At 53.8% G+C, this 25,842-nt stretch overlaps 1 protein-coding gene across 1 annotated transcript; it reads left to right on the forward strand.

The window, feature by feature from the left end:
* The first annotated feature begins 6,860 nt into the window (after positions 1–6,860).
* Wnt10a (Wnt family member 10A) lies at positions 6,861–18,965 on the forward strand. The gene is made up of 4 exons (XM_021664231.2): positions 6,861–7,503; positions 8,426–8,688; positions 15,587–15,966; positions 17,899–18,965. The coding sequence occupies exons 1-4, from the start codon at positions 7,391–7,393 to the stop codon at positions 18,394–18,396; spliced, it is 1,254 nt and encodes a 417-aa protein (XP_021519906.1). The 5' UTR covers positions 6,861–7,390; the 3' UTR covers positions 18,397–18,965.
* Positions 18,966–25,842: the final 6,877 nt, after the last annotated feature.

Here is a 25,842-nt window from a genome sequence, read left to right on the forward strand (position 1 = left end):
CCAACAACAATGAAACAAAAATTTACAATGAAACTACTTGTGAGGAACACCCCCTTTTGTTACCATCAAAACTAACCACCCAGCAGTTCTGTTCAGGGCTGGGAGGTCGCTCAGTCAGGTAAAGTGCTTCCTTTGCAAGAGCAAGGGCTGGTCCTGAGTTCCATCCCCAGAACTCTCATTAAAAAGCCCAGCATGGTGGCGCACTTTAATCTCACCACTGGGGAGAGGGAGACAGGAAGATCACTGGGGCTAGCCGGCTAGCCAGCCTAGCTTACTTGGTGATTTCTCAGCAGTGAAAAACTGGCTCAAAAGGAGAGGGGTCTTCCAGAGGGCTCAATAGATAAAGGTGCATGCTGCCCCTAGGCCCCATGGCCTGAATTTGATCCCCAGAACCCAACACAATAGAGGAGGAAAACAGACTCTTGCAATATAAATAAATAAATAAATAAATAAATAAATGTATAATAACTTCAAAGACAACACCCAAGTTTGTCTTCTGGCCCCATTTGAAAACGCGCGCGCGCATGCGCGCGCGCGCACACACACACACACCATGTAGACTTACCACCATAGTGTTTCTAATCACACTCGGAGGAAACAAGTTTGTCCCAGGGTTTTATTTGGCACCCAACCACATGACTTTTTTTTTTTTTTAACCTGATTCCCCCTAGGAAGCCGATTGTGAAGGGCTAAAGGACACAAAATTTAGCCCGAATTCAGCCACAGCTGTGTTGAATGCAGACTTAAGTGATGTTAATACAGATCTCTCTGTCCCTCCTCCGCCTTCTCTGTCCCTCTTCTCACTTCTGGGTTCCCTAGAGCCGATGCCCACATCTTCAACCCAAGAGTGTGGGATGCACAACACAACTATAGAATACCCCCCAGCGCAAAAGCTGCAACTGGGGGATAGTCTTCTTCCCTCCAGCTAAGCAGGAAAAGATAAGAGGTTTTGGTTCAGATATTCGGGTTTGAAGCTGGTAAAGCACAGGCCAGAGTGGTCTGTTTCTCTACCTGTGGGTTCTCACTCTATTTTAATTATCCATTACTATATGGCAACAACATCAAAGGAACTACTCAGTGTCCTTTTCTTGGGCAGCTATCCGTCAGAACTCAGCTCCGTGGTTCTGTCCATAGGGAAGACTATGCAGGGTAGCTGGGGTTGTTCTGCTAGCAGACATGCTGGCCTAGGGAATCCTTAAGGTTTTGTTTCCATGCCTAAGGACTCAGTGCTTCTCCAACACTCTTTCTCCTTGTGGCTGTCCTGGGCTCTCTTCCAGCATGGTGGCCTGAAGGTAGAAAGACTTCAAGGAAAGAGAGTGAGTCAAGCCTCCAGGCAGATTTTTCTGTCTACTTGAGAGTCCAGCTATGGAAGTTACGTAGTTTCACTGCTGCTCTCCCTTGGTTGGAACACATCACAGAGTCAGCCAGAATTTACAGAGAGGAAATAGACCATCTAGCAGTGGGAGGAAAGACAAAGAATTTGCAGCCATCTTGATCCACCCCACACCTTTGGAGAAATGTTGGGAGGATTTCTTTTCCTTGGGATAGGAAAAACATCTAGCTCAGTGTTTGACACATGAATTATGTCAAATGCATATCACATGAAGAGCAGTTATGGTGAGAGTGGGGAGAGAGAGCTGTTGCTTTGCAAGTATTGGGCAGCTCTGGCTGCCAATGAAGATATTCAACTTCCAGTCTAGGCCAGAGGGCCTTGCGAAATTTAGCCTGAATCCAGCCACAGCTGTGTTGATGGCAGACTTAAGTGATGTTATTACAGGTCTCTCTGTCCCTCTTCCACCTTCTCTGTCCCTCTTCTCATTTCTCAGTCCCTACCCCACACATCTATGGCTTCAGCTCACTGTTTGCCTGCCATCCTTTTCTATCCCCTTGTACATTTTCCCTTTATGATATCTCTGTGCCTACATGCTTAGGAATGATTTTTTTTTCCAAAGGGAGGGGTGTCCTGGAGTAGTTGCTCAGGGGTTAAGTAGTTGCTCTTCCAGAGAACCCAGGCTCAGTGCCCAGCATCCACAGGGCGCTCACAGTCATCCTTAACTCCCACCCCAGAGGGTCAGGCACCATCTTTTGGCTCTGCAGGCACCAGACAAACACATGGAGCTCAAACATACATCTAGGCAAAATGTGTGTGTGTGTGCATTAACAAACAAACAACAAACAAACCTATTTTTAAAAGCCTCCTCAGCTATAGTCCCAAGGAAGATGCTGACCAGTTCAGCCTGGTCATTCGTTCATTCCTGAACCAGTAACACTGCCCAGGAGACACGTTTCTATGTCAGACTGGCAGACCCCTAAGACCACAGGGAATGGAGGTACAGAGATTTTTTTAAACAGGACAGAGGAAGGGAACCTCAGGACAGACATTAACGGTGGCTTCCAGGACATCCATCTACTCCCATGGAGCCCCTTCAGCCACTGGATCACCTAACTAGGCTGGGCCGCAAAGCATCATGGTCGACAGGGCATGTCAGGCGGTGGAAGAAGGAAGAGGCCTTTGTGGTGTCCTTTCTGTCTCTCTTCCATCTAATGCCTGAGTTTCGGGGCAACCTCGTGGGGAATTTGAACTCAGAACCTCCTGACGGAAGCAGACTCTAACTTTTCGAGAGAGAGAGTATGTGTAGAAATGGCATTAAGGGGCTCACAGAGGAGAAGAAAGCTCTGAGGGTTTACAGTTACAGATCTGCCTTTCCCAGAGCTTGGAGGGGTGCTGCTGTGCCTCCCCTCTCATCCCCTCCCTCTGTTCTCCATTCCCTATCTCCTCCCACCCCTCCCTTCCCTTCCCTGCCCCAGTGCAGACCCAAAGCAGGCTGTGCAAGTCACTGAGAGCTAACAATGCCTCCCAGCCCAGCGCTTTTTCAAACTCCTGTGCTTCTCAAATAGACCACCAGAGGGCGTTCAGAGTCCAACTTGTCCATTGATCGATGGCTGTGAGAGGAGCAGGACCTCTTGGGAATCCAAGAACAGGGAGCCCCAGTGGACTACAGGAAGCAGAGAGACCCATGGACAGCTTGGGTCAAACCGCTCAAGTTTCAGGATGTCTGGGACCTCTAGACTGACCAGACCTGAGACTGGGGCTCTAGGTTATGTGTGTCTACCACGGCCTGGTCCTGGTAGGGTGTTCTGAATTGAGATGGGATGAGATGGGTATCATCCTCTACGAAAAGCAGACCGGAACAGGTGATACGAACCGACACCACTCCAAGCATTTCAAAAGGAAGGCAAGATGTAGGTTAAAAAAAAAAAAAAAAAAAAAAAAAAAAAAGGCCGTGGTTAAGTCGGCTAAGCAACTAACCTGTCTGCCTCAATGACCCCATCACAAAAATTAGGCCGAGAGCTTGTGGTAAGGTCACACTGCAGACTATAGTCTTTGTGGACAGGGGTGTAAGAAAGGGTTTCTCTGTGTAGCCCTGGCTGTCCTGGAACTCGTTCTGTAGTCCAGGCTAGCTTCAAACTCAGAGATCCGCCTGGCTCTTCCTCCCTAGGCAGGGATTAGAAGTGTCACCATGCCCAGCTCAACTGCTAGTCACGTAGCAGCGATCCGCCTTCTACTACCAAGTCCCAGAAGGGCCTGGGAACTCCCTAACTTGAGGGGTGATAATGCCGAACAGGAGGCGTGGGTGGAGGTCAGGAGCCTACTCCTCTTTAAATGGTTCTGCTCAGCGGTCTTGTGCTGCTTGCTGCCTGAGGATGGAGTGAGAGACAGCGCTCAGAGGTGCCCCCTAACTTCCCCTCCCCTGCCTTACCCAGCTGCTCAGCCCCGAGGCGCAGGCAAGGTCCCCTGCTGGCCGAGGGGTGGGGAACATGTGGTACTTGGGCAAAGGGGAAGAGCACAGAGGCACCCCAGATGTGTGTGTGTGTGTGTGTGTGTGTGTGTGTGTGTCTGCATTAGGAAAAAAGCTGAACCCAGGCAGACTGATTAGGAGGCCAAGTGGGGCGCCTAGCATGAGTCCGAGGCCAAGGGCTTCCAACTCATCTCTCTTTCCCTTTGAGACCTACACATTAGGCTGTGAAAGGAGGAGCTGCTTCTTACCTTGCTGAGGCAGGCACGGCAGGATGGAGGGACCCCTTCTCCATCTAGAGCATCTTCCCTCGCTTCTTCACCAAGACCAACTCCACCGAGCATCAAGACAGAGCAGGACTAGACTGGGCTGGGCTGGGGCTGTGAGGGTCCCACCTGTTCTCACCCTGTGCCTCCTCCAGCCAGCCCTCCCTCCGGGAGACCTCCCCCATAGCTGCCACAGCTGGAACCATTCTCTGGCTGCCTTTCATCCTCCTAGCTTCCCACCCCCACCCTCAGTGGCCCCTGTAATTGTGGTCTCTGGCAGGCGGCTGCGGGGGCTGGGGCTGGGCTGAGGTCCAGGGCCCAAGGCAGGTCTGAGGTGGAGACTGGGGGTTGCTGGTGCTGGTAGAGGTTTGGCCAGGACATGGGTCATCCAGGTTAGGGCCCTAGATGTGTCCTGTCTTTGGGCTTCGTCTACACAGAGGCCAAAATCTGTCACTTAAACACTTGGGCATTGCTAGGCTTCCTGACCATGGCTAGACCCGGATGGGGGCTTAGGCTATAGGCATCAGTATTTGCCTTCTAGAGTTTCCAAAGGGGGAAAAATCCTTCTAGGTCCGATGCACTTCTGTGTCTCATGGATAGCATGAGTCCTGCAGTAGAGACCCGTCCTCTCCCTCCCCAGAAGGAGCTCAGAGGGAGACATAAACAACTACTCTGCCAGGTCAACAGTGAAGGTACTCTCCCTCAGACATTTGGGAGCTGGATAGAAATGCAGATTCCCTGATCCAGTGTCTCCGGACCAAGAATCAGCATTCCCACAATGCTCTACCCCAGGGGATGCATGTGTTGCTTCAAGTGTGGTGATCATTCAGGTGAACGCTGCCTGGGCAGCGAGGAGGTCTGCACCTTGTGTAAGGCTGCATTGCCTAGGTTTGGGTAGGGTCTATTCCTAAACTATTCTGGGCCTCAGTTTCCCTAAGAGCCAACCAAAACTTGGTTCTCCAGCCCGCAGATGCCCATCCTGAGCTTGTGCCTCCTTTCTGTGTTGGGTTGGACTCTCCTGCAGTGTGAAGTAGTCCATGTTTCTGCATGGTGGGAGAGAGTTAGGAGGGCAGGGGGCAGCTAGGGTCAAATAAGGCTGCGACGACACAGGCTGTCTCCTGCCCCCGGCTGTTTTCCTGCTGTCCAGCCAGCCAGACTGCTCCTCATTGTCCCACCCCAACCCCCAGCAGCCCCAAGCTCTTAATTCCTGACAGCTGCCTGCCATGGCTGCCGGCAGAGATGAGGGAAGGAGGAGTGTGTCATCAGCCTGCAGCCCTTCAGGCCACCACCCCCACCCCCTGCCACCTGACAGTCTGGGGTCAAGAAAGGCACCTCCCCTCCAATTCTCAAAGGATGGTCAATTCCTGGAATGGGCCCCTTTTGTCTCTGGGCCCAGAGGGTATGACAGTTATGTTCTGAAGCCAGGAGGGGATCTCTTCAGGGGGGGGGGTATTGAACACGAGGGATGTGGGTGTGTAGAGCCGGAGACTTGTGCCCATTTCACAGAGGACGATGCTGAGGACACAGCAGGAGTCGGGCTCACTGTCAGGAGCCAGATTGGAACCAGAAGCAGAAGGCAGAGCCTCCGATTCTGGGGCCCTTTTCCTGGTCTACTCCGCTTTACTCTGAGTCTACAGACTTCTGCTCTACTCTGAGCAGGGACCAGTGTTCAACCAGCCATGTGAGAGAAGAAAGGGACCCCACAGGACCATTCAGACAGCCCCTGTAAGACCAGTATCAGAACCCGCACATCTCAAAGCATCCCTGGGCAACAGCGATCCACTGTCTGTGTAGGGGACACAGCTGGTGTGGTGGTAATGGGGTCGGGGCAACTAAATCCACTTTAGTCCTTTGGCTAATTTGCTGTTAGACCTCATACAAGTCATGAAGGTCTCTCTGCCTTCATACTTCCTTGTAAAATAAAAGAGAAGGGGAGCCGGGCCAGTGGCTCATGCCTGTAATCTCAGCACTAGGGGAGGCAGGGGCAGGGGTAGGGGCAGGGGCAGGGGCAGGGGCAGGGGCAGGGGCAGGAGCAGGGGCAGAGGCAGAGGGATCTATGTGAGTTCGAGGCCAGCCTGGTTTACAAAGTGAGTCCAGAACAGAAACCCTGTCTCAAAAAACAAAGCAAAACAAAAACAAACAAACAAACAAAAACAAGGGGAAGGGGCACGGAATAACATGTTCTGGCCGCACAGTTCTGAATCAGAAGGTTCTCCAATCTCTGCTCCCAGCTAGAGCCATCCCATGGCACCTAGGTCCTTCCCCCCAAAAAAAACAAAAAACCAAAACATTTACTAGAGCCCTGGCCCTTTTGCTGTCGGTGGCACATTGACTAGATGGGGTGGGCTCCATTACTCATTTCATAAAAGGGACAGAGGACGACTCCAAGAGTCCCCGTGGAAGGTCACAGAGCAAAGCAGCGGGTAAAGCCAGAGGCTGCTAAACCCCTTCCTGGGACCTCCACACACACCTGTCTCCCTGGGCACGCCGGGGAAGTCCCTCCTGCTGCAGGAAAGGCAAAACGGAGGGGGCTGTCCCCTCCAGCCCCGCAGGTGTGTGCTGGGGTGCAGCTGTGTCTCAGTGTTTCAGCGGGGCGCACAGGACTCAGGTTAACACGCAGACCAGCGCCCCACAGCTCTAGGTGCCAATCGTCAAGGCGCCAGCGCCTCTCCTTCACCCTCTGCACCCGCTCTCCTCCCCCTCCCACCTCGAGCCAGCCCTAAACGGACTCAGTGGCCCCGGGGACGCGAGCACGCCACCCCCTGTCGTGACGTCACTTGGGGTAGAACCCTTAGACACTACATGGAGGGGTGGGGGGGAGCAGAGCTCCCTGAGCCAGGACAGTCACTCTCCGGGCGGCGGGGCTGGGCCAGACGGTACCGCCCCCACCGCGCCCGCCTTGCACACCCTCGGAAGCGCAGGCTCGCGGCGCAGCGCTGTGTCTGTGTGTGTGTGGGGGGGGGGGGGGGAGCCGCTCCCCAGGACCTCGGTTTCCAGTCCCCAGCCCGCTGTACCTCCGGGGGGCCCCCTTACCCTCTAGAGGCACCAGGAGTTGTCGCAAGGGGGCCTCGGGAAATTCCCTGGACCCCTGTGCCAGGAGGTGCCCGGTTCGCCCGCTCCCCATCCACCCCCCGCCGAGGGCGGTGCCCGGGGGCGCTGCCCCATGGAGCGGGGAGGCGGGCGCCTTCTGCTGCGGGCGCCGTGACCTGAGCAGGAGCCGAGTGTCGCAGCCACCCCACCCCTGCCGATCATGCGCCGGCGACCCTGGCTCGCCAGTCCCACAGGGCTGTGAGCCCCCTACTCCCGGCCTGTCACGGCCCGCGCGCCATGGGCAGCGCCCACCCTCGCCCCTGGCTTCGGCTCCCACCCGGGCCCCAGCCGCGGCCTGAGCTCTGGGCGCTCCTGTTCTTCCTACTGCTGCTGGCTGCCGCCGTGCCCAGGTGAGCCCTCACCTCATGCTCCGCCCTCTTGGAGAGCTAGGACCCCCGGGGACCCACTCCGGTGCTCTTGCTGGGAGAGGGAGCCTAGAGTGAGCGAGGAGACAGGTTCACGGAAAAGTGCTGGTGTCCAATCAAAGATAGTGAGCTACCTCCAAGGAAGAGGTTGGCCTGGTGACAGGATATGGGCAGTCCAGGTCGAGGATAGGGAAGTGCCCAGGTGAGTGATGGTAGCCAGGTCGGGAGGAGGTGGGTATTCAGGGAATAAATGCCAGTTAGGAGTTCTTTCCGCCCTGGGGGCAATGCACCCCCATTCCAAGAGTAAGTTCAAACGGCCTCGTTCCACTTCCCAGATCAAATCCCAGACAGGAGCAGGAACAGGGTTTGGAGGGGATTTCCCTATCGCAAGTGGGGTCAAGTGAGAGGCTGATGCTCTGTGCGTGTGTGTGTGTGTGTGTGTGTGTGTGTGTGTGTGTGTGTTTCCACTAAGGCTAATGTATGTCGGACAAGAAGCATATGTATGCGTGACCGTGCCTCTGTGTGTTTGTAACTGTTGGATGAGGTGTGTAAGAGGTAAGTGCTCTTCTGGGTTTCTGCGTCCACCATGATGTGTGCGGAGGCATGTCTGAAGAAATGCCAGTGGCTGAAACACAGCTTTGGGGTAGAGTCCTGGGGCACCCTTTGAGGCATCTGTGCCTGGGGATGAACCTCCAAACTACTGAGTGCATACATTTACCTCCTTGGGTGTGCAGTTGGGTGGGTCTTGCTGGAGTGGATGGGGAGAGGCATGTATTCTTGGGCCCAACCTTAAGAACCGGGAGTTGGGGTAGAATGATTATGGCCTGTGGGACGGAGTGTGTGTTATTAAACAGGCCCTCACAGTCTCCCACAAAATGCTTATCCACCCCACCCCATATGCCTGCAGGTCAGCACCCAACGACATCCTGGGCCTCCGCCTACCCCCAGAGCCTGTGCTCAACGCCAACACAGTGTGCCTGACACTGCCCGGCCTGAGCCGGCGGCAGATGGAGGTGTGCGTGCGTCACCCTGACGTGGCTGCCTCTGCCATCCAGGGCATCCAGATCGCCATCCACGAGTGCCAGCATCAGTTCCGGGACCAGCGCTGGAACTGTTCCAGCCTGGAGACTCGGAACAAAGTTCCCTACGAGAGTCCCATCTTCAGCAGAGGTAGCCGCCCCCTCGTCCCAAACTTCCCGATTAGGACCTGGACCCCAGAACTTGCTGGCTATCCTTAATGAATTCTCTAGGCAATAGAGATCTCCTTAGACCCTGTTGCTTTCTGACCTCAGAAAAGTATGGGGGGGGGGGCAGAAGCGTCTCTGACTGAGGGTACCAGCTTCCACACCTGAGAACTAGACTGTTGGCTTATCCCCCTCTGTTACTCACCTCATGTTTTTTTTAGACCCAGAAAATATTCCTGTCACCTTCCTCAATTTACCCTTTACTTAGTAAGTGACCTTAAGGTTGGAGAACCTGCGAGGGAGAAGGGTTAGGAAAGAGAAGGTGAGGACTTCCTGTCACTTGAGGCAAGCAGGGGGTGAATGGCCCATACTTCAGAGGCTCCAACTGCTGGGGCAGGGTCCCGGCCTACCTGTCACTCCCACCCCCACCCCCCAGCCCTCTCTGAATCAGAACTCTGGTGTGTTGCCTGTTGGTGAACAGCAGCTCTTGCCCGACAAGCCTAACAGCCTTGTCAACCCAGTGCTCCGAGGACTGAGGAGCCCGGTCCTCTATCCCCCACATCTGGACGACCCAGGACCACCTAGACCATCCCTCGAATGGCGGGAGGCAGGTAGTTTTGTCACCGGCTTCAACTCCCACTCACCTCCTAGCTGAGGCCTTGGGTCGGGTCTCTGGGGCAAGATTGCTGCTTGGGTTTGGAGAGATGGGTGTCAGTTTCTTTCCTCACCTGCCTGTCAGGGCAGCACGGTGGTGGTGGGGAGACCTGTAGCCCTGGCATCTTAGTTGGTAGTGGAGGAGGAGGGGCACAGACTTAGTGTCTTGGGCTTCTGAGGGGAGCCAGGCTCTAATGTACCCAAACTTCAGAAAGAACCTAATCAGGTCTTTCTTTCTTTCTTTCTTTCTTTCTTTCTTTCTTTCTTTCTTTCTTTCTTTCTTTCTTTCTCTCTCTCTGTCTCTCCTTCCTTCCTTCCTTCCTTCCTTCCTTCCTTCCTTCCTTCCTTCCTTCCTTCCTTCCTTCCTTCCTTCCTTTTTTCTCTCTCTTTCTTTTTCAGTAAGACCCGCGCTTGTACCCCTTGGGTTCGCAAGTCAGGGGCCACCTCAACCCCAGGCCGCTGCCCCGCCCCTGCGCGCTCCCTCCTGCCTCCCCCGCGCGCCCGGGGCGCTGTTTCTACCCGGCCTAGCCCAGCCCCGACGCGTGTGGCGGCATGCAGCCGCGAACTAATCCCCGCGGGGCCGCGGCAGACTGCTCCGCGCTGCTCCCTGAGAGCAACCTCCCTCCCTCCGTGCCCCGCGCTCCCTTCCCTCCCACCCCGCACAATCGTGTCGTCCCTTCTTGCCAGCTGGGGGGAAGGGGGGGATGCCGCCAAGGATCCTCTGCCCGCGAGCCTGCTCCCCTCCCTCTGCGCGACATCGCCCACCCCTCGCCACCCGCGCTGCTCGCTGACACCAAGCGGCAGACAGGTCTCAGCATCTTCCAGGTTTTGGCTGGGCCAGGCCGGTGCTCACCGCCTCCGAACCACCCTCTGCCACCCTGAGTTGCTAGGTCACCTAACGCTCCCCACAGCTGCGTTTCTCCTTGGGCTTTAGCTCCTGCGCGCTGGGGTTTGGGGCAGGCTTTGAGGGTCTTTCTCCTGCTACCACCAGAGACGCGAGCCAGGGCTAACTCCCTTAGTCCTCTCCTTGGCCTCCGTGCCCCCACTAGTCCCGCTGATCCCTCTAGCATAAATCCAGGCATCCTGATGGGGTCCCCACCAGGCCGCTACCACCTAGTGAAGGACCTGGGGTCTTTGGAAGTTAGGGGCGAGTTTAGAGCGATGGAGCCGCGCGGGTTTGGCGCGGGGCCAGGTGCTCTGGGTTCACCTGCAGTTTAATAAGCGGGAGGTGAGCTGGCGGTGGGGGGGGGCGGTGGGGAGAGAGGTTAGGGGTGGAGGGGGAGACTTGCTAGGGCTAGCCAGGGCGGGGCGGCACCTAGCGTTGAGAGGGGGCGGGATTGTGGCTCCTGGACTCCGCCAGCCAGTGGGGCTGGGTTCCTTCCCCAGGCCTAGGAACCCCGCCCTACCTCAGTGGCTTCTGCCCACCTTATTCGTTGCAACACTTCATTTCTACCTCTCCCTCTTTAGTGGGGACGCTCTGGGCTTTTGGAAAGACAACTGCCATCCTCCCAACTCCCTTTGCCTCACCCCTGCGACTGAGCCTGCCTTCATACCTAGCTAGGTCCATCCTCCTTCGGGCTCATTTCCTAGATCCTTTTGCTCCTCTTCTCCAGGACTCACTAAATTTGAATCCCAACAACAAGCTCTACGTGGAGGCCCCTGGTTTCTTCCTCTATCTCATCCTGATTATTGTGGGGCCTATTGACCTGGCACACACACACACACACACACACACACACACACACACTATACTGTCTATCAGGGTCTGACTCCTCTGATTCAGGCTGCTAAGGAGGTTCTTTTAAAACATATGATGTCATTAATAATTTTAGGGACCGCTGAGGGCCAGTGGGGGTTCCCTAGGCTTTTCTATGGTACTGCTGTTACTGCCACACTAGCCTCCTGAAGCCTTCCCAAAGAGAGATTGAACTGGACAGATGGGTTTGAGGAAGGAAGGGGAGTAAAATGTACTAAGGAGGACGAACCTGGGAATATAACCAGGCTTTACTTAGCCAAAGACCTAGCTGCAGACCAGAGGGAAAGTGGGGGCAGACACTGGAGTCTCCAAGGGGCTTGACAAGAGTCAGGAAAAAAGTTGTAAGAAGGCCCTAAAGTGATGCTAGCTTCTTTGCTCCACATTACATCTTGTACGCGAACTCAGACAGGTTGACGACTGGGCTGGGTGTCCTAACAGTTAGGGACGGACAGAGAACTTCTCTACCTGTCCTTCAGGAGGTGGGGGACAAGAAGGAGATTTGAGGAAGGAGGTTCAGGGAGGCTGGGCTTAAGTCCTGGTGTGTCGGGAATGGGAGACCAGAGAGACTAGAAGAGGAGTATGGGAGACCAGGGAGTCTATCATAGCTGGTCCAGGGAGCTGCTCCTGTTAGGTGCTACTGGCCCTACTATGGCCCAACCACATTTGAAATGGATGGAAAGAAGGGACCTGGGTCCTGCAGCAAGCAAGGATCTCACTCAGGCAAACCCTTCAGTTTAAGTGGCAGAGCCTGCACCGTGATGTCCTGTTCTTTCTTTCTCCATTGTTTCAGGGTCATTCATGGTTTTAAGAGTAGGCATTCAGGGTTTGGAGGGTGGAGTGGCACTCAGATAGGGAAACTAAGGCACAGGTAATCATATCTCAGGATCACCTAAAGGCCTTGTGTTCTGATGACACCCCAGGAAATTAGCAAACATGTATTAAGCACTTACTGTTGGGCATTGTACTAAGACACATGGTATCCATGTTTTAGGGTCCTCAAATAGGATCCCCACTTGGTAGGTGCTATTATTATCTTTGCAAATGAAGCTAAAAGAGGTTGGGTAATTTGTCATCCGTTAGACAGATTACAAATGAGCAGGAGAGCCGGGACTCCACGCAGTCCACCTGACTTGAAAGCACTGCCTGCTCGATCCTCTCCTATAAGGGCTCCCAAACCACAAGGCCAACATGAGGTGAGCTTGAGCCATTAGTGCGTGTGTACCCCAAGTACTCCAAAAACACACACCTATGTTTCTGTGAACACATCCACTCTGTATGTGCGTAAGTGTTCCTGCAAGTATAGCTCTCTCTGTCTCTGTCACTCTCTGTTTCTATCTCTGTCTCTGTCTCTCTCTCCTCTCTCCCAGGCTTAGGAGCATGCACAGATTATTTGCAAGGAGTGAATGGCAACCAGACCTCTATTCTATCCTCTTCCCTCTTTGACTTGAATGGGCAGAGCTTAAGCCGCTCTGGCCCCTCCTTGTTCCCACTGGCCCCTAAATCATCTTCCCTTCATACTCCCTCATCCTCCAAGCTTGCACCCTCAGCCCCCTTCCTGGCCGTTGGCTGCAGCCTATAGTAGCAGCTGACTCCACTTAGATGCTGGCAGTCTCTGTCCCAGATCAAAGGCAGGGCGGCTAATTGTGCATCTTAACAAGCCCCCCCCCAGCTTCGGGCAGCCCAGCTGGCCACGGCCCCACCCTTTTCCCCCTCCAGCTGGCCAGATGGCACAGTGCCTGCATCTGCCCCAGACAGTTGGGGCCAAGACCGAAACTGGGGCCCTGAATGGGAGCTGGGGCAGACCCAGTGGGCAGGACTTCTCTGAGCATGGATGCTCAGAGCAAAGAGTGAGGATGCATGCCCTGGTCACCTCTACACGTGACTGTGACAGCTGTCAGAAACAGGGAGAGGTGTAGGAACGGAGTCCTAAGCTGCGTGAGGTATAGAGTTATGTAAGGTTGTGAGTTACATTTTGCCCAGATTCTCCCGTGCCTGTCTTACCATGGACATGTTGTCGATGTAGTTACCCCGTTCCCCTATAGACTTGATGCCAAGTATGTACAGAGTCATAGGAACTAGAAATTGGGATATCTGGGTTTCTTTCTCAGCAGGAGGATTCAGTGGAGCCCATGTCCCTCAGCATTTGCTGAGAAAGTTAAGTGGAGGCTCCACTTCATAACCTCTGTGACCTGGGGATTTCCCAGTTTGGAGAGAGAGAGAGAGAGAGAGAGAGAGAGAGAGAGAAAACGTATGTGCATGTGTGTGTGTGTGTGTGTGTGTGTGTGTGTGTGTATTTAGGGGGATGAGGTCTAGACTGTCTCTGGAGGTCTGAGTATTGCCATCTGTCCTAAAGCAGGCAGACTGATGACTCTGCCAGCAATAAGAGACATCCTTAAAGCTCTAAAGATAAAAGGCAGGGATAAATGCAGGGTGCATGTCCCAGAGTTTTGGGTCTACCCTTTACCCTTAGGCTGCACCAGCTCACAGCAGTTTCTGCTCCCCTGAAGCCTGTGCCAAGTTCCAGATCAATCTTCATCCCCTCCTGTCTGGTTCTCCTGTTACCAGGATGTCATGAGCTAGAAAGAGAAGATGAAGAGGGAGAATCTACATCGGAGGCTTCCACTAATCCAAATGATTTGTTTTAGACAAGGGTCATGAGCTGCTAGGCTCTGTCTTTGACCAGGATGAAACAAAAAAACAATGATGTAAAAAAAAATGTAGCAGAATTGAACAAGATCAGACAGCAAGAAAAACTTCTCAATAACAGCAATGTTTATGTAGTGCTTTTTATGAGTAAGACACTATTCCAAGCACTTTAAATTTAATAACTCATTCAATTCTTAGAACAACAATTGGCTAGATAATGATAACACTTGTTTGCAGAGAAGGAAACTGAGGCACAAGGAGATTAAGTCTCTTGGCCAAGGTCACATAGTTATTAACAGCTGGCCACTAGAAGAGCCAAGATTTGAAACCCTGGCAATATGATTGCAGAAATCAGATCTTAGCTGCTAAAGAGACCACGGGATCATTATTATAATTTGTCTTGGCAAGAAGAGGATCTAGCCTGTGATGCAGCCGATGAGGCTTAGAGCAGGAATGGGCTAGGGGTTTGATCCTATCCAGTCCCAGATAGCTCTCCAGAGCTTTTAAGGCTTCTGAGAACATGTCCTCCCAGGCTTTGCTGCTGGGGTAGGGGGATTCTGTCATTTCTACTGAATCTCTGATCTTCTCCAAGGTCATCACCCTCCCACCACATTCTGGGTTTCTTCTGTAGGGGTCCATGGCACAGGCCGATTCTTCCTGGCTTCTCTCATTGCCTGCCCTCTCCAGGGTCCACAGCCTCTTTCTAAAAGCTGCTTCTAGCTACTCTTTTCTCAATGGATACTAAACTAAACAAGCAGTAGCCTGCAGGTCTGAGGGCTGGACCTACCTCTCTGAACCAGGTCTCTCCTGGTTCAGGTCCAGGGCCCTTCTCAGGGGATGGCTCTGGCAAGTGTACCCAAAAGGAAAGCAATATAAACAGGCACTGGGGCCAGGCTAGCACATCCCAGGGCCCTGTGTCTCAGTCAGAGTGAGTTCTTTTGCCCTCTAAGCCTCTAACGAAAAGCTCAATCTGTCTTTCCACTAAGTTTGCAGCCCTGATACATGCCAGATACCACTCAGGACACTGGGTTCACCCACACCAACCTTCAGATGTTTCCAGCAGATCAAGGCAGGATATAGGCAGGTTGGTGGGATAGGAGCAGCCATGTCCTGTGGACCAGGATAAAAACTACCAGGGAGGGAGGGTTCCAGGCTGGGCCTATACAGCAGCGTACAATCTGGGGTGGGGTACATTAAGGGCAGATGATCTGGTCTTATCCTCCTGTCCATTGGCATCTCCTGGGGTCTGGAATTCCATCACTTGTAATTTATTCTTTGGGTTAAACTTCACCCACTTTCTCCAGGCTATTTAAAAAAAATTGCAGATATCACCGTGAAAGGTAATAGATTAAGTGTCTAATCTGGAAAAGAATGTGTTTGCCAGGGACTTTCTGCCCTGGAGGAGTGATCTAGACATATAAATTCCAAGCTTGCTAAGGAGGTGTTAATGAAAAGAGGAAGGGAGTGTAACCCCACCCCCTCTCTGTCTACCCTCTTCCTGCCCCTGGGACTGAATCTCACAGCCTGTTAGTAAACCATCCACTTCCAGCCTGCTCCGCCTAATGATCACGTTCTTCTGGTCTCTTACTACAGATTTTGGTTTTTTCCTTAATGAGTTATTATTTTAAAGTTTACCTGTATTTGGTATTTTTCTTTCTTTTTTTTTTTTTTCATATGTCTGTGTTAAGGTGTCAGATCCTGAGGAACTAGAGTTCAAATGGCTGCCTTTCGTGGCCAAAAATCGTGTGCCAAAAATCGAATACTGGTCCCTTAGAAAAGCAGTCAGCGCTCTTCCCCACTGAGCCATCTCTCCAACCCCTTACCACAGGTTTTCGAGAGAGTGCTTTCGCCTACGCCATAGCAGCTGCCGGGGTAGTACACGCGGTGTCCAACGCGTGCGCCCTGGGCAAACTGAAGGCTTGTGGTTGCGACGCCTCCAGGCGTGGGGATGAAGAGGCCTTCCGTCGGAAGCTGCACCGCCTGCAGCTGGACGCGCTGCAGCGCGGTAAGGGCCTGAGCCACGGGGTCCCGGAACACCCTGCCCTGCCCCCTGCCAGCGCAGGCCTGCAGGACTCCTGGGAGTGGGGTGGCTGCAGCCCGGATGTGGGCTTCGGAGAACGCTTCTCCAAGGACTTTCTGGACTCCCGGGAGCCTCACAGAGACATCCACGCACGCATGAGACTCCACAACAACCGTGTTGGCAGGCAGGTGAGAGTCGCGACGAGGCTAGGCAGGCTCCTTATCCGCTCGGGTAGCTCTCCCTTTTAGGAATCACTCTATTTTCCCGGCTCAGTAACCTCACATCCCTCTCTTAACCCAGTCTGCAAGAAGTGGGAACCCGCCACGGTGGGACTGGGACACAGGGGTGAAGCCATCTTTCTCTGATAACCAACAGAAGAAAGGAATAGGCTGGCAGTCAGGACCTGGGCGACCACACTCTCCTTCCCTGTAGAGTCAGAACGTCGAACAGCATCATCCATCACGTACTCCAGCTCTAAATATTTCATGGCTGTAGGAGCCATGAGATCACCAGTGTTAGACTTTCTGTTCAGTATCCCAGGAAGGGATTCTCACAGGCTGAGGACCTATGTTATAGCTTCCTACCTTCTTTCTCTCTCTCTCTCTCTCTCCTTTTTTTTCTGGACTGCTCATACTACCTTCAAGTTCCTTTGATGAAAAACAATACAGACACAGGCACAGGAGAAAAGGCACGGTAGATTGAACTTACCAAACCTTTCTCTGCGTTAGGCATTTGTCCTGAGCGCTCAGCCTACTTGTGGCACGCCTGTACTGTCAACACTTCTAAGAAACATGTGCTCAGATATGGAAACCGAAGCAGAGTGACTAGAAAACTTGCTTGAGTTGGGAAAGTGTTAGGGAGGCAGGCTCCACTCCCAGCCCTTTCCTGGCAGTTCCCTACTCATTCCTCTTCTTGGTCCTTCCCTGTCTGCTCAGCCCAGTTGCTGGCTTCCTATCACTACGCAGTTTCCCCCTTGGCCCCTTAGACCATTCCGGTTCCTCCTCTGACTCCGCAGCCATTTCCATCTTCGAAAGGAGTGAGGGTGAACTGAGGCACATGCATGCTTACCCTCAGGTCCAGCTCCCACCCAGCCATGCCCTGGGCATGGGGCTTCTTTCCCAAGCTCCTGATACCACCCCAGCCCAGCCCCAACAGTGCCTCCTCCTTGTCCTCGTTAAACTGGTTAATTAATGGCTTGCAGCCTGTGGGAAGCAGATGTTCTGGAGCTGCTGGCCCGGGGAAGCTTTGGTGTGTGTTTCGGGTGTTTCGGTGTTTCGGGGGAGTTGGGGGGATGGAGCAGAGTGGGTTCCCACGTGGCGCTAACACCACAGGCTACACGTGCAGACTGTACAGCCCTCCCAGAGGCAGAGCGGTAGGCTTCTTGACCAGTTTGGAAGACCCGGCCCCTGGCCCTCCTTAAGAATATTTGGAACTGGGGTGGTGGGGGTGGAGAGTGTGGACAGCTTCCAGTGGGGGTGTCTGCTGAGGGTAACACTAAGGGGTTCTTTACAGGGAGGAGGGGTTATTAGAGAACAAGTTGAGCTCCGAGTGAGTGGCATGTAAGCTTCTCCTAGAGACCGGGCAGGGGCCGCTTTGGCACCTGCCAGTACTCAGTATAAACAGAGGAAGTTTGAGTTGGTGTAATGGGAGGGAGATGTCTCCTTCGCTCCTGCCCCCCCCGGGCCCCCCACCCCGTCCTTGCAAAGACCTGCAGGGCACAGAGCCTGGAGGGAGGCCAAAGGCTTTGGGGTTGAGATGTAGGGGGGCAAGCTCCTTGCTCCAGGGAAAGGAGAGGGAATTTCCCTAAAGATTTGGGATCCTGGGGGGCTCAGGAAGCAAGAACCCCCCAGGCCCAAAAGCCCCATGCAGTTGCTAGAAAGGCTGGCAAGGAAGGAAAGAGCTCAAAGGAGGGAATTCCCCCACAGGGTCTAGCCGGATTGGGGTGAGTGGAGGGGGGGTGTCAGGGGGTGCTGCGGAAGAGCGGGAGAAGTTCTGAGCCCCAGTTTCGGACCTCAGCGTTCGCTTCTGTACAATGGGAGCCGATCCCCAGCCTCTGTGGCCAGGGGAGGGCTGGGACGCTGGATGCCGGCCTCAGTTCCCCTCGGTGCCTCCCCCTGCAGGCGGTGATGGAGAACATGCGGCGAAAGTGTAAGTGCCACGGAACCTCGGGCAGCTGCCAGCTCAAGACGTGCTGGCAGGTGACGCCCGAGTTCCGCGCCGTGGGGGCGCTGCTGCGCAGCCGCTTCCACCGCGCCACGCTCATCCGGCCACACAACCGCAATGGGGGCCAGCTGGAGCCCGGCCCCCCGGGGGCCCCCTCGCCAGCCCCGGGCGCTCCAGGGCTACGCCGGAGGGCCAGCCACTCCGACCTGGTCTACTTTGAGAAATCGCCCGACTTCTGCGAGCGCGAGCCGCGCCTGGACTCGGCGGGCACCGTGGGCCGCCTGTGCAACAAGAGCAGCGCGGGCCCCGACGGCTGCGGCAGCATGTGTTGCGGCCGCGGCCACAACATCCTGCGCCAGACGCGCAGCGAGCGCTGCCACTGCCGTTTCCACTGGTGCTGCTTCGTGGTCTGCGAAGAATGCCGCATCACCGAGTGGGTCAGCGTCTGCAAGTGAGCAGGCCCAAGCTCGCCTGGGTCTCAAGAAATGTTCTCCGCCTGGTGCCTGGCTTGCTTCTGCCGCTGGCGATCTGGGCTCGGGCAGCAGCCGCCGCCTTGGTTCCTGAGAGAGGTGGTTGGCTCTTACGGCCCTGAGACATCACAGACAGTCTAGACCTGACTGGCACCCTTCTGCTGGCCTCTGTGGGTCTCTCTCTTCCTCCTCCTAGCTCAGACAGCTGGAGGCGATGCCGGATTGTGCCCCACACCCTAGGAGGTATCACCAAAGCAGCCAAGCCTTCCAGGCCTGTCTCCTGTTGTCTTTTCTCCCCTCCCCCGGGGACTGGCAGGCAATGCGTTGAAGCTGCTGGGCACCGGGGGAAGAAAACTAAAATGAAGAAATGGGCTAATTCGGCTGAAGTGATTTTACGAAGACCCCAGATACCTTCCTCCACAGGCTTCTGCCCCTATCATTCAACTTAACAGATATTTATTTTGCACTCTCTTTGTGGCATTCTCTGGGGGAAAGAGAAGCCTTCTGGAGTTTACAGGCTGACTAAAGGAGGTGGTCAATAAACCAGTAAACACCTAAACAAGATTATTTCAGGCGATGTTATGGGCTTTGGGGAAAATTAAGCAGGGCCCTGAGTATATATTGATTTGTGGGAAATGGAGCCCTTTCCGCTAAACCGATCAGCCAGGGAGACTTCTGAGTTGTGACATACAAGCTGAGACCTGCATGAGTGAGAAAGAGCCATGCAGAGACGGGGAAGGGTTTTCCAGACAGATTATAGGAACCCAGAGCTCTGAGGAGAGAGAGAAAGAGAGAGAGAGAGAGACCTCCACCTGTTGAAGGAACAGCAGTGTTCGGGGAGGAGAAATCAAGGGCAGGGAGGAGAGACCAGAGGATGGGGCAGCCACAAGAACTGGGTTTTATTTTAGTAGAATCTGCATAGACCCTTAAGCAGGCAGGCGACAGTTGTGCTCTGATTCCCACGTGTATGGGGATCTGGCTGAAATGGAGACACGATGACAGCCAGAAAGCAGGTTGTGGGGACTAGCTGAGGCCTGGTTTGGATGACAGCAGTAAGGATGCCTGGAAGGAATGGGACCCAGGGATCCAGAGCCCTCAAACGCCAGAATTCTAACCACCCACTTTGTACCTGAGCCCTTTGCCACAAGCCAGGACGAGTGGCTGTGCCCAGCAGCCACTGACAGCAGAGACAGGAGACGCTCTGAGAGAAGTAATCCTGGGCAAGACCCAGCTCAGCCCAGCCTAGCGCCCCAGGGGGCAGGTGGGGCAAGGAGGTGCGGCTGGGCTGGGACTGGGATGGTGGGGGAGGGCAGCAGACTCACCCTCCAGAGCTGGCTTCTGGAGGCCAGGCAGGAAAGCTGGGGATGGATAGGCAGCCTTCCTGAGCCCCACCCCCAAGCCCCCAAAGCCACAGCTCAAGGTGTCACTTAGCAGGCCAAAACTCCTCCTTGACACATTTCCACCAGGACTTTGCTGAGCCAGAATTTGGATGAGATTCTGAGACCCTCAGAATCTCAGGCAGGGCAGTTTTAGCTACCTCATCCAGTACTATTGCTCAGCTAGTGACCTTACTGGATGGCATCCATCTTGGTAAACCAAACCCCGACAAAGTCTTGTTCCAAAGGCCAGTTTTCACAGAGCCCCCTTCCCCCATGTTTCCTTGCCTCTATCCCTTGAGGGGGGCCACTCAGGAGCCATGCACCTCTGTTGGCCCTTCAGTTGGAAGATTGGGCCCACTAGATCGCTCTCGGCTACCCGCCCTTTAACTGCTGCTTTTCAGCAGCTCCTAGGCATGCCTAAGGCACCAGGCCCTCTCAAGTGCTAAGTTCTGCTGCCTCAGTGGAGAACAGGGTTTCTTTCCCCCTCCCCCTCCCCCAAACAGCCTCACAGGTGGGTGAGAATCTCTGGGGAGGAGGGGTAGGCAGGAGCAGACAGACACACCTGCCTCATTCCTTTCCTCTTGTTCATCCTGGAGAGAACTGTAGGGGCTGGGCTCCCCCCTTCTCCCCTCCCATCCTAGGGAGGAAGAGAGATGTGCTGCGGGAATTGGAGGGCGGAGGGATTGTCCCAGATCTGGGAGCATAGTCCCCTTACCACCACAGCCTTGACCCCCATCCTCGGCCTTTCAGAGCTTGGGGAAGTAAGCATTCATTATAGGATGGAGTTTGGGAAGAAGGTGAAAGGGGCACACTGCAGAACACGCTGCCTGGAGTGAGGGCAGGGCCGAGTGGGGGCAGGGGACCAGACACCGAGCTAGAAGGGAGCTCCAATGGGCACAATCAGTGCCCCCCATAATAGCAGAGTGACCTATGGGACACCGTAAGGGCCGTTTAAGGGAGGTGGAAAGGTGGTGGAGGTGGGAAGATGGACCCGAGCTTGTGCACACTGGCTAAGGGTACAGTGGAAATAACGTACTGGTTGGAAATAAGTGGAAATGGGCTGAAGTTAATGCACGCTTAGGGCAAAAGTGGGCTGAAGACCTCGGGAATCACCGGAGGTGAAATTTGGAATGGGAACAGAAAGCGACCTCCCTTTTCCCTCTGCACCTTCGACCTGAGGGACGCTAGATTATTTCGCTTTAGGCAGAACTGAGTGGGGTCTAACGTCTCAAAAGGAGGGAGGGAGGGAGGGAACTAACTAACAGCAAATAAGGCTGGTGGACTGATGGACACAGTGCTGGGGTTAAAGGTCAGGGAAAAACAGCCCGCTGGAGTGCCACGAGAACCCAGGCATCTGGCTTTTCAGTCTCCCAAGGGGACCTATAGGCGGGCGGATGATAGACTTGCCAACTGCAGAGTACCTGGGTGAGAGGCAAGGTCAAGGCCATCATTTAGGGGTTACCTCCCTCTCCTTTCCCTGAATTAACGCGCCCCAGCCAGCTAGCCTCCGGCAGGGGGCCTTCCCCTCTGGAGATTGGCCAGACCCCAATCGGCAGCCCTCCTCCTCCCTTCCCCCCCCCCCCCCATGTGGTTGCCGGCAGCTGCCTGCGGTCGCCTCATCCCTTGTGCTCAAGGCACAGGGACTTTCCAACAGGGGAAAAAATGACTTAATGAGAGTGGGCGCCGGGGGCGGGAGGGACAGGTCCTTGTAATCACAGCTCCACTGTGGGGCCTGCGTACCTCCCGCTCCTTCCCCAGCTTCCTGCTGCCAGCGCCAGCCTTGGGTTCTGCTGAGGGAGGGGGGTGGGCAGCCTGGCGATTGGGAGATCCCTCTTCAGGTGCTAGGCTCTCTGCTACCCTCGGGCTGCCTTTTCTTTCTGAGCTGCTTGGGGACGGATCCTGCGACACCCAGAATCCTTCTCTGGATCCTGTCCAGAGTCTTTTGCTAGTGAATTAGAAGAGTAAGGAGGGTACCAAAGAGAACCCTTGGCTGTTTCGAGACTGCGCACTTCGCAACGCCCCCCCCCCCGGTTGCTGCGGCAACCAGGGCAGACGAGGTGTGTCCCCGAGGCCTGGGAGGTACTCTCCCCCCCCCCCCCCGCCGCCCGCAGGGGCCAGGCCCCGCCGCTGTGGTGCGCGGGGGTGGGGGTGTGCCGTTCCCATGGCAAGGGTGAGCTAGGAGGGCACATTCTTCCCCAGGGTGGGAGCGCCCTGGGGACACGAGAAGGGGGGTGACGGGGGAGGCAGAAAGGGGAGCAGAGGATGGTCAGAACAAGGGAGGAGTCTCGGACAAGATGAACCAGGGTTTCTGAGGTTGAAACGGGGGAGTTTGGAATCCGTCCTCTCCCCTACTCCAGCTTTCCTGAGGTGTCCTTCTCCTCCTCCTGCACCCTTCTTGGGGTTCAAAGCTCCCAGGCCCCCATTTCCAAGGAAGGGACTTCCGATAACCGACCAACCCCCTTTGTGGAGCTAAGAGGCCTGTCCCACTCCACTCCCAGGAGCGCTGAAGCCCAGACTGTGAGCCACTGCCCTGCAATTAAGCCCCTTGGCCGCCCCTGTGCCACTCTCTGCCTGGTTCAGTCCGCTGCCAATTACAGTTTTGCGCAGCAAGATTACCTTGGAAAGCCAGGAGAGGCTGGGGGTGGGGGTGGGGATGGGGAAGAGCAAGCAACTGAAGAGGGGGAGATGCTGGGGGTGTCCTTGACCCCAGGGTCCTCATCTGGAACTTCAGGCCTTGAGTGTGTGTTGCAACGTTTGGGATCCAAGGCTGTGTGTACTCAAAAAGTTCAAGGCCCTTGAGGCTTATTCTCTTTTCCACCGTAGGCTGCAGCGTGGGTCTCTCCTGGACCCAAGCCCTGACCGATGAACCCAGCTTGGTTTTGCTGAGCCAACCGCAAGGCAGCCGCCAGCAAGAAACTTGTTTTGTGGAAATCACAAAACGGCAAGGAGGGTCCGCCTTTTCTGCCGGGCAAAGGAAAGCAACCAGACAGTGTGCAGAGGATCGATGTTGGAGCGTCCTGCCACTACCCTGTCTCCTGCCGTTCCTTCTCTCCCTGTCCTGCCGGCTAGTCTGCAGGGGCTGGAGCAAAGCTTCGCGCCTCCCGCAGTCCAGCGACTCACATCTGGTTGGCAGCTGGAAACCACCGACCACAAACTATTGAGGACATGGCGCCCTCTATCGGTGCCGAGTGGTGAGGCACCAGCTTTGGGGCCGGTGCCGTGCGTTTCTGCCGCAGAGGGTGCTGGGTTTTGCTCCTCCTGATGCATGGGTCTCGGGTTCCACTCATTCCATACCCTTTGCCTGCAGAAAACCCCCGTACTCTGACCCGCGTCTCTCCAAAATCCTACTCCGCCCCCCCTCCACGGTCTTGCCGTGTGCTTAAAACCCAGTCTAGTGACCTAGCTTCTCCGAACCTCACAAGGTCACAAGCTCCGACTTCAGCTCCTACGACCTGTCACTCCACGCCCCACGATCACTCTATGCCTAACGTAAAAGTCCTAAATTAGGAATATGGTCATACAAGTAACCACATAGTTGCTCAATGGAATTCCTTGCTGTGTCCTTATAAATGAGGTGGTTGAAGGATATTTAGTGGCTGATTTAGTGATTTCGTATTTGCTGTACATGGGGGGGGGGAGTAGGGGTGAAGGAAGGGTACATTAACAAAATATAGCACTGGACAGGGTCGCCCTTTGGTGTAAGAAAATTGGACAGGTATTCAAGAGCTGGATTCTTTAGGACGGGCATGATAGATGGTTTAAAATTTGTTCACTACTTATCTGATTTTTCATTTGGGTAAAATGAGCCCGTTTTAGTTGGTCCGTATGCTGATTCCATGGACCGAATATTTTGGTCCAAAAGTGAACGTCACATTTTACACCTGAAAAGGTTTAAAACACTCTCGAGACAGAGGCAGGTAGATATCTATGAGTTTGAGGCTGGCCTGGTCTAAGTAGTTAGTTCTAGGTTAGCCACGGCTACATACAGACCTTTGTTTTAATTAAAAAAAAAAAAAAAAAAAAAGGCTCGCTGGGGGTGGGGGGGTGATGGCATGTGGAGTAAAATTAAAAAAACAAAAACAAACAAACTAACAACAAAACCCTGTATGGGCAGTGGCCCGTGGAGGCCGAAAGAGAGCATCAGTCCCACGAAGCTGGAGTTAGAGGCAGTTGTGAGCTGTCCAGTATGAGTGCTGGGACCCAAACCCAGGTTCTCTGGAAGAGCAGTACTTGCTCCTAACCACTGAGCTGTCTCTCCAGCTCCACGTGGTGTTATTAGAATATGCCAAGTTGCCGGGCATGGTGGCACGCGCCTTTACTCCCAACACTTGGGAGAAAGAGGCAGATGCATGTCTGTGAGTTTGAGACCAATCTGGTCTACAGAATGAGTCCCAGGACAGCCACGGGTAACAGAGAAAAGCCCTGTCTTGAGAAACCAAAACCAAAACCAGATTTTGGAAAGAGTCCTTTGCAAAGCTAGGAAATAAGAGACCCGGGTTCTGATAAGAACGAGTGTGATCATGCTGTTAAGATTTTCCTTTAAAACTCCGAAAGTTCATGAAACTACAACTATAGCTTGGCAGCGAAGAACACTTCCTGCTCTTGCAGAGGATCAAGGTTCAGTTCCCAGAACACACAGAAGGATTCACAAGCATCTGTAAATCCAGTTCCAGAGGCTCTGACACCCTCTCTCAGCCTTTGTGGGGCCCAGGAATGCACATGGTGCACAGACATGCATGCAGTCAAAATTCTTATACACATACAACAAATAAATCTAATTTTTGTGTATGGGTTCTATTTATTTATTTATTTAGGTATTTTTTATCTATGTGAGTGCTCTGTCTTCATGTACATCTGCACACCAGAAGGGGGCATCGGATCCCATTATAGATGGTTGTGAACCACCATATGGTTACTGGAATTGAACCCTGGACCTCTGGAAGAGCAGCCAGTGCAGTTAACTGACAAGCCATCTCTCCAGCCCTGGAATTTTTGTTTGTTTGTTTGTTTGTTTTACTTTGTTTTGAGACAATGTTTCTCTGTATAGCCTTGTGTATCCTGGAGCTCACTCTGTAGACCAGACTGGCCTTGAACTCAAAGATTCACCTGCCTCCCAAGTGCTGGGATTAAAGGTGTGCTCCACTATGCCCAGAAAAACTTAAAAAAAAAAAAAAAATCCTAATAGTTTGTAGTGGGAATAGGTGTCCCATCTATTGGAATAGGTGTCCAAACCAAAACCAAGAAGTTGTTAGAAGGGTCTTTGTGGTTTGAAGGAAATGGTCTCCAATGGTCTCCATAGATTCATAGGGAGTACCATTATTGGAGGTGTGGCCTTGTTGGAGGAGGAAGTGTGCCGATTGTGTGTCTGTTGGGGGATGTGGGTATTGAAGTTTCAGAAGCTCAAGCCAGGCTCAGTCTCTCTCTCTCTCTCTCTCTCCTTCCCTCCCTCTGTCCTTCCCTCTCTTCTTCCCTCCCTGCTGCTTGAGGTTCTGGATGTAAAACTCTGAGCTACCTCTCCAGCACCATGTCTGCCTGCATGGTGCCATGCTTTTGGCCACGAGGATGATGGGCTAAACTGAACTGTAAGCCTGCCCCAATTAAATATTTTTTTAAATAAAAGTTAACGTGGTCATGGTGCCTCTTTACACAATAAAACCCTAAATAAGACAGTACTGAAGTGTGTACCCAGTTGTTGTCTGTGGGTGGGATGATGGAGCTATTATTTTTCCATTGTAAAGACTTATATATGAAAATGTTGCCACAATGAACCACCACAACAACAAATTGGTCAAAAGTTTAATACTTTCTTCTTGTTCCTTACCCTCCTTGTTTGTTGCACCAATGTGCGTCAACTGCCCCCTCTTGTGACCCTTTAAGTGGTTTTGGACATTGTTTTCCTCTCACCCTTCTCTGCTCCATGGATTATTTACTTCTTTCTGCCTGCTTGCACTCTTCAGATACTGGGGATTGAATCCGGAACTTTGGGAATACTAGGTGGAGGGCTCTACCACGAGGCTACATTGCCAGCCCTATGTTTGCCGTTGAAAACCAT

Source organism: Meriones unguiculatus, chromosome 15, assembly GCF_030254825.1.
Source record: "Meriones unguiculatus strain TT.TT164.6M chromosome 15, Bangor_MerUng_6.1, whole genome shotgun sequence".
Lineage (NCBI taxonomy): Eukaryota > Metazoa > Chordata > Mammalia > Rodentia > Muridae > Meriones > Meriones unguiculatus.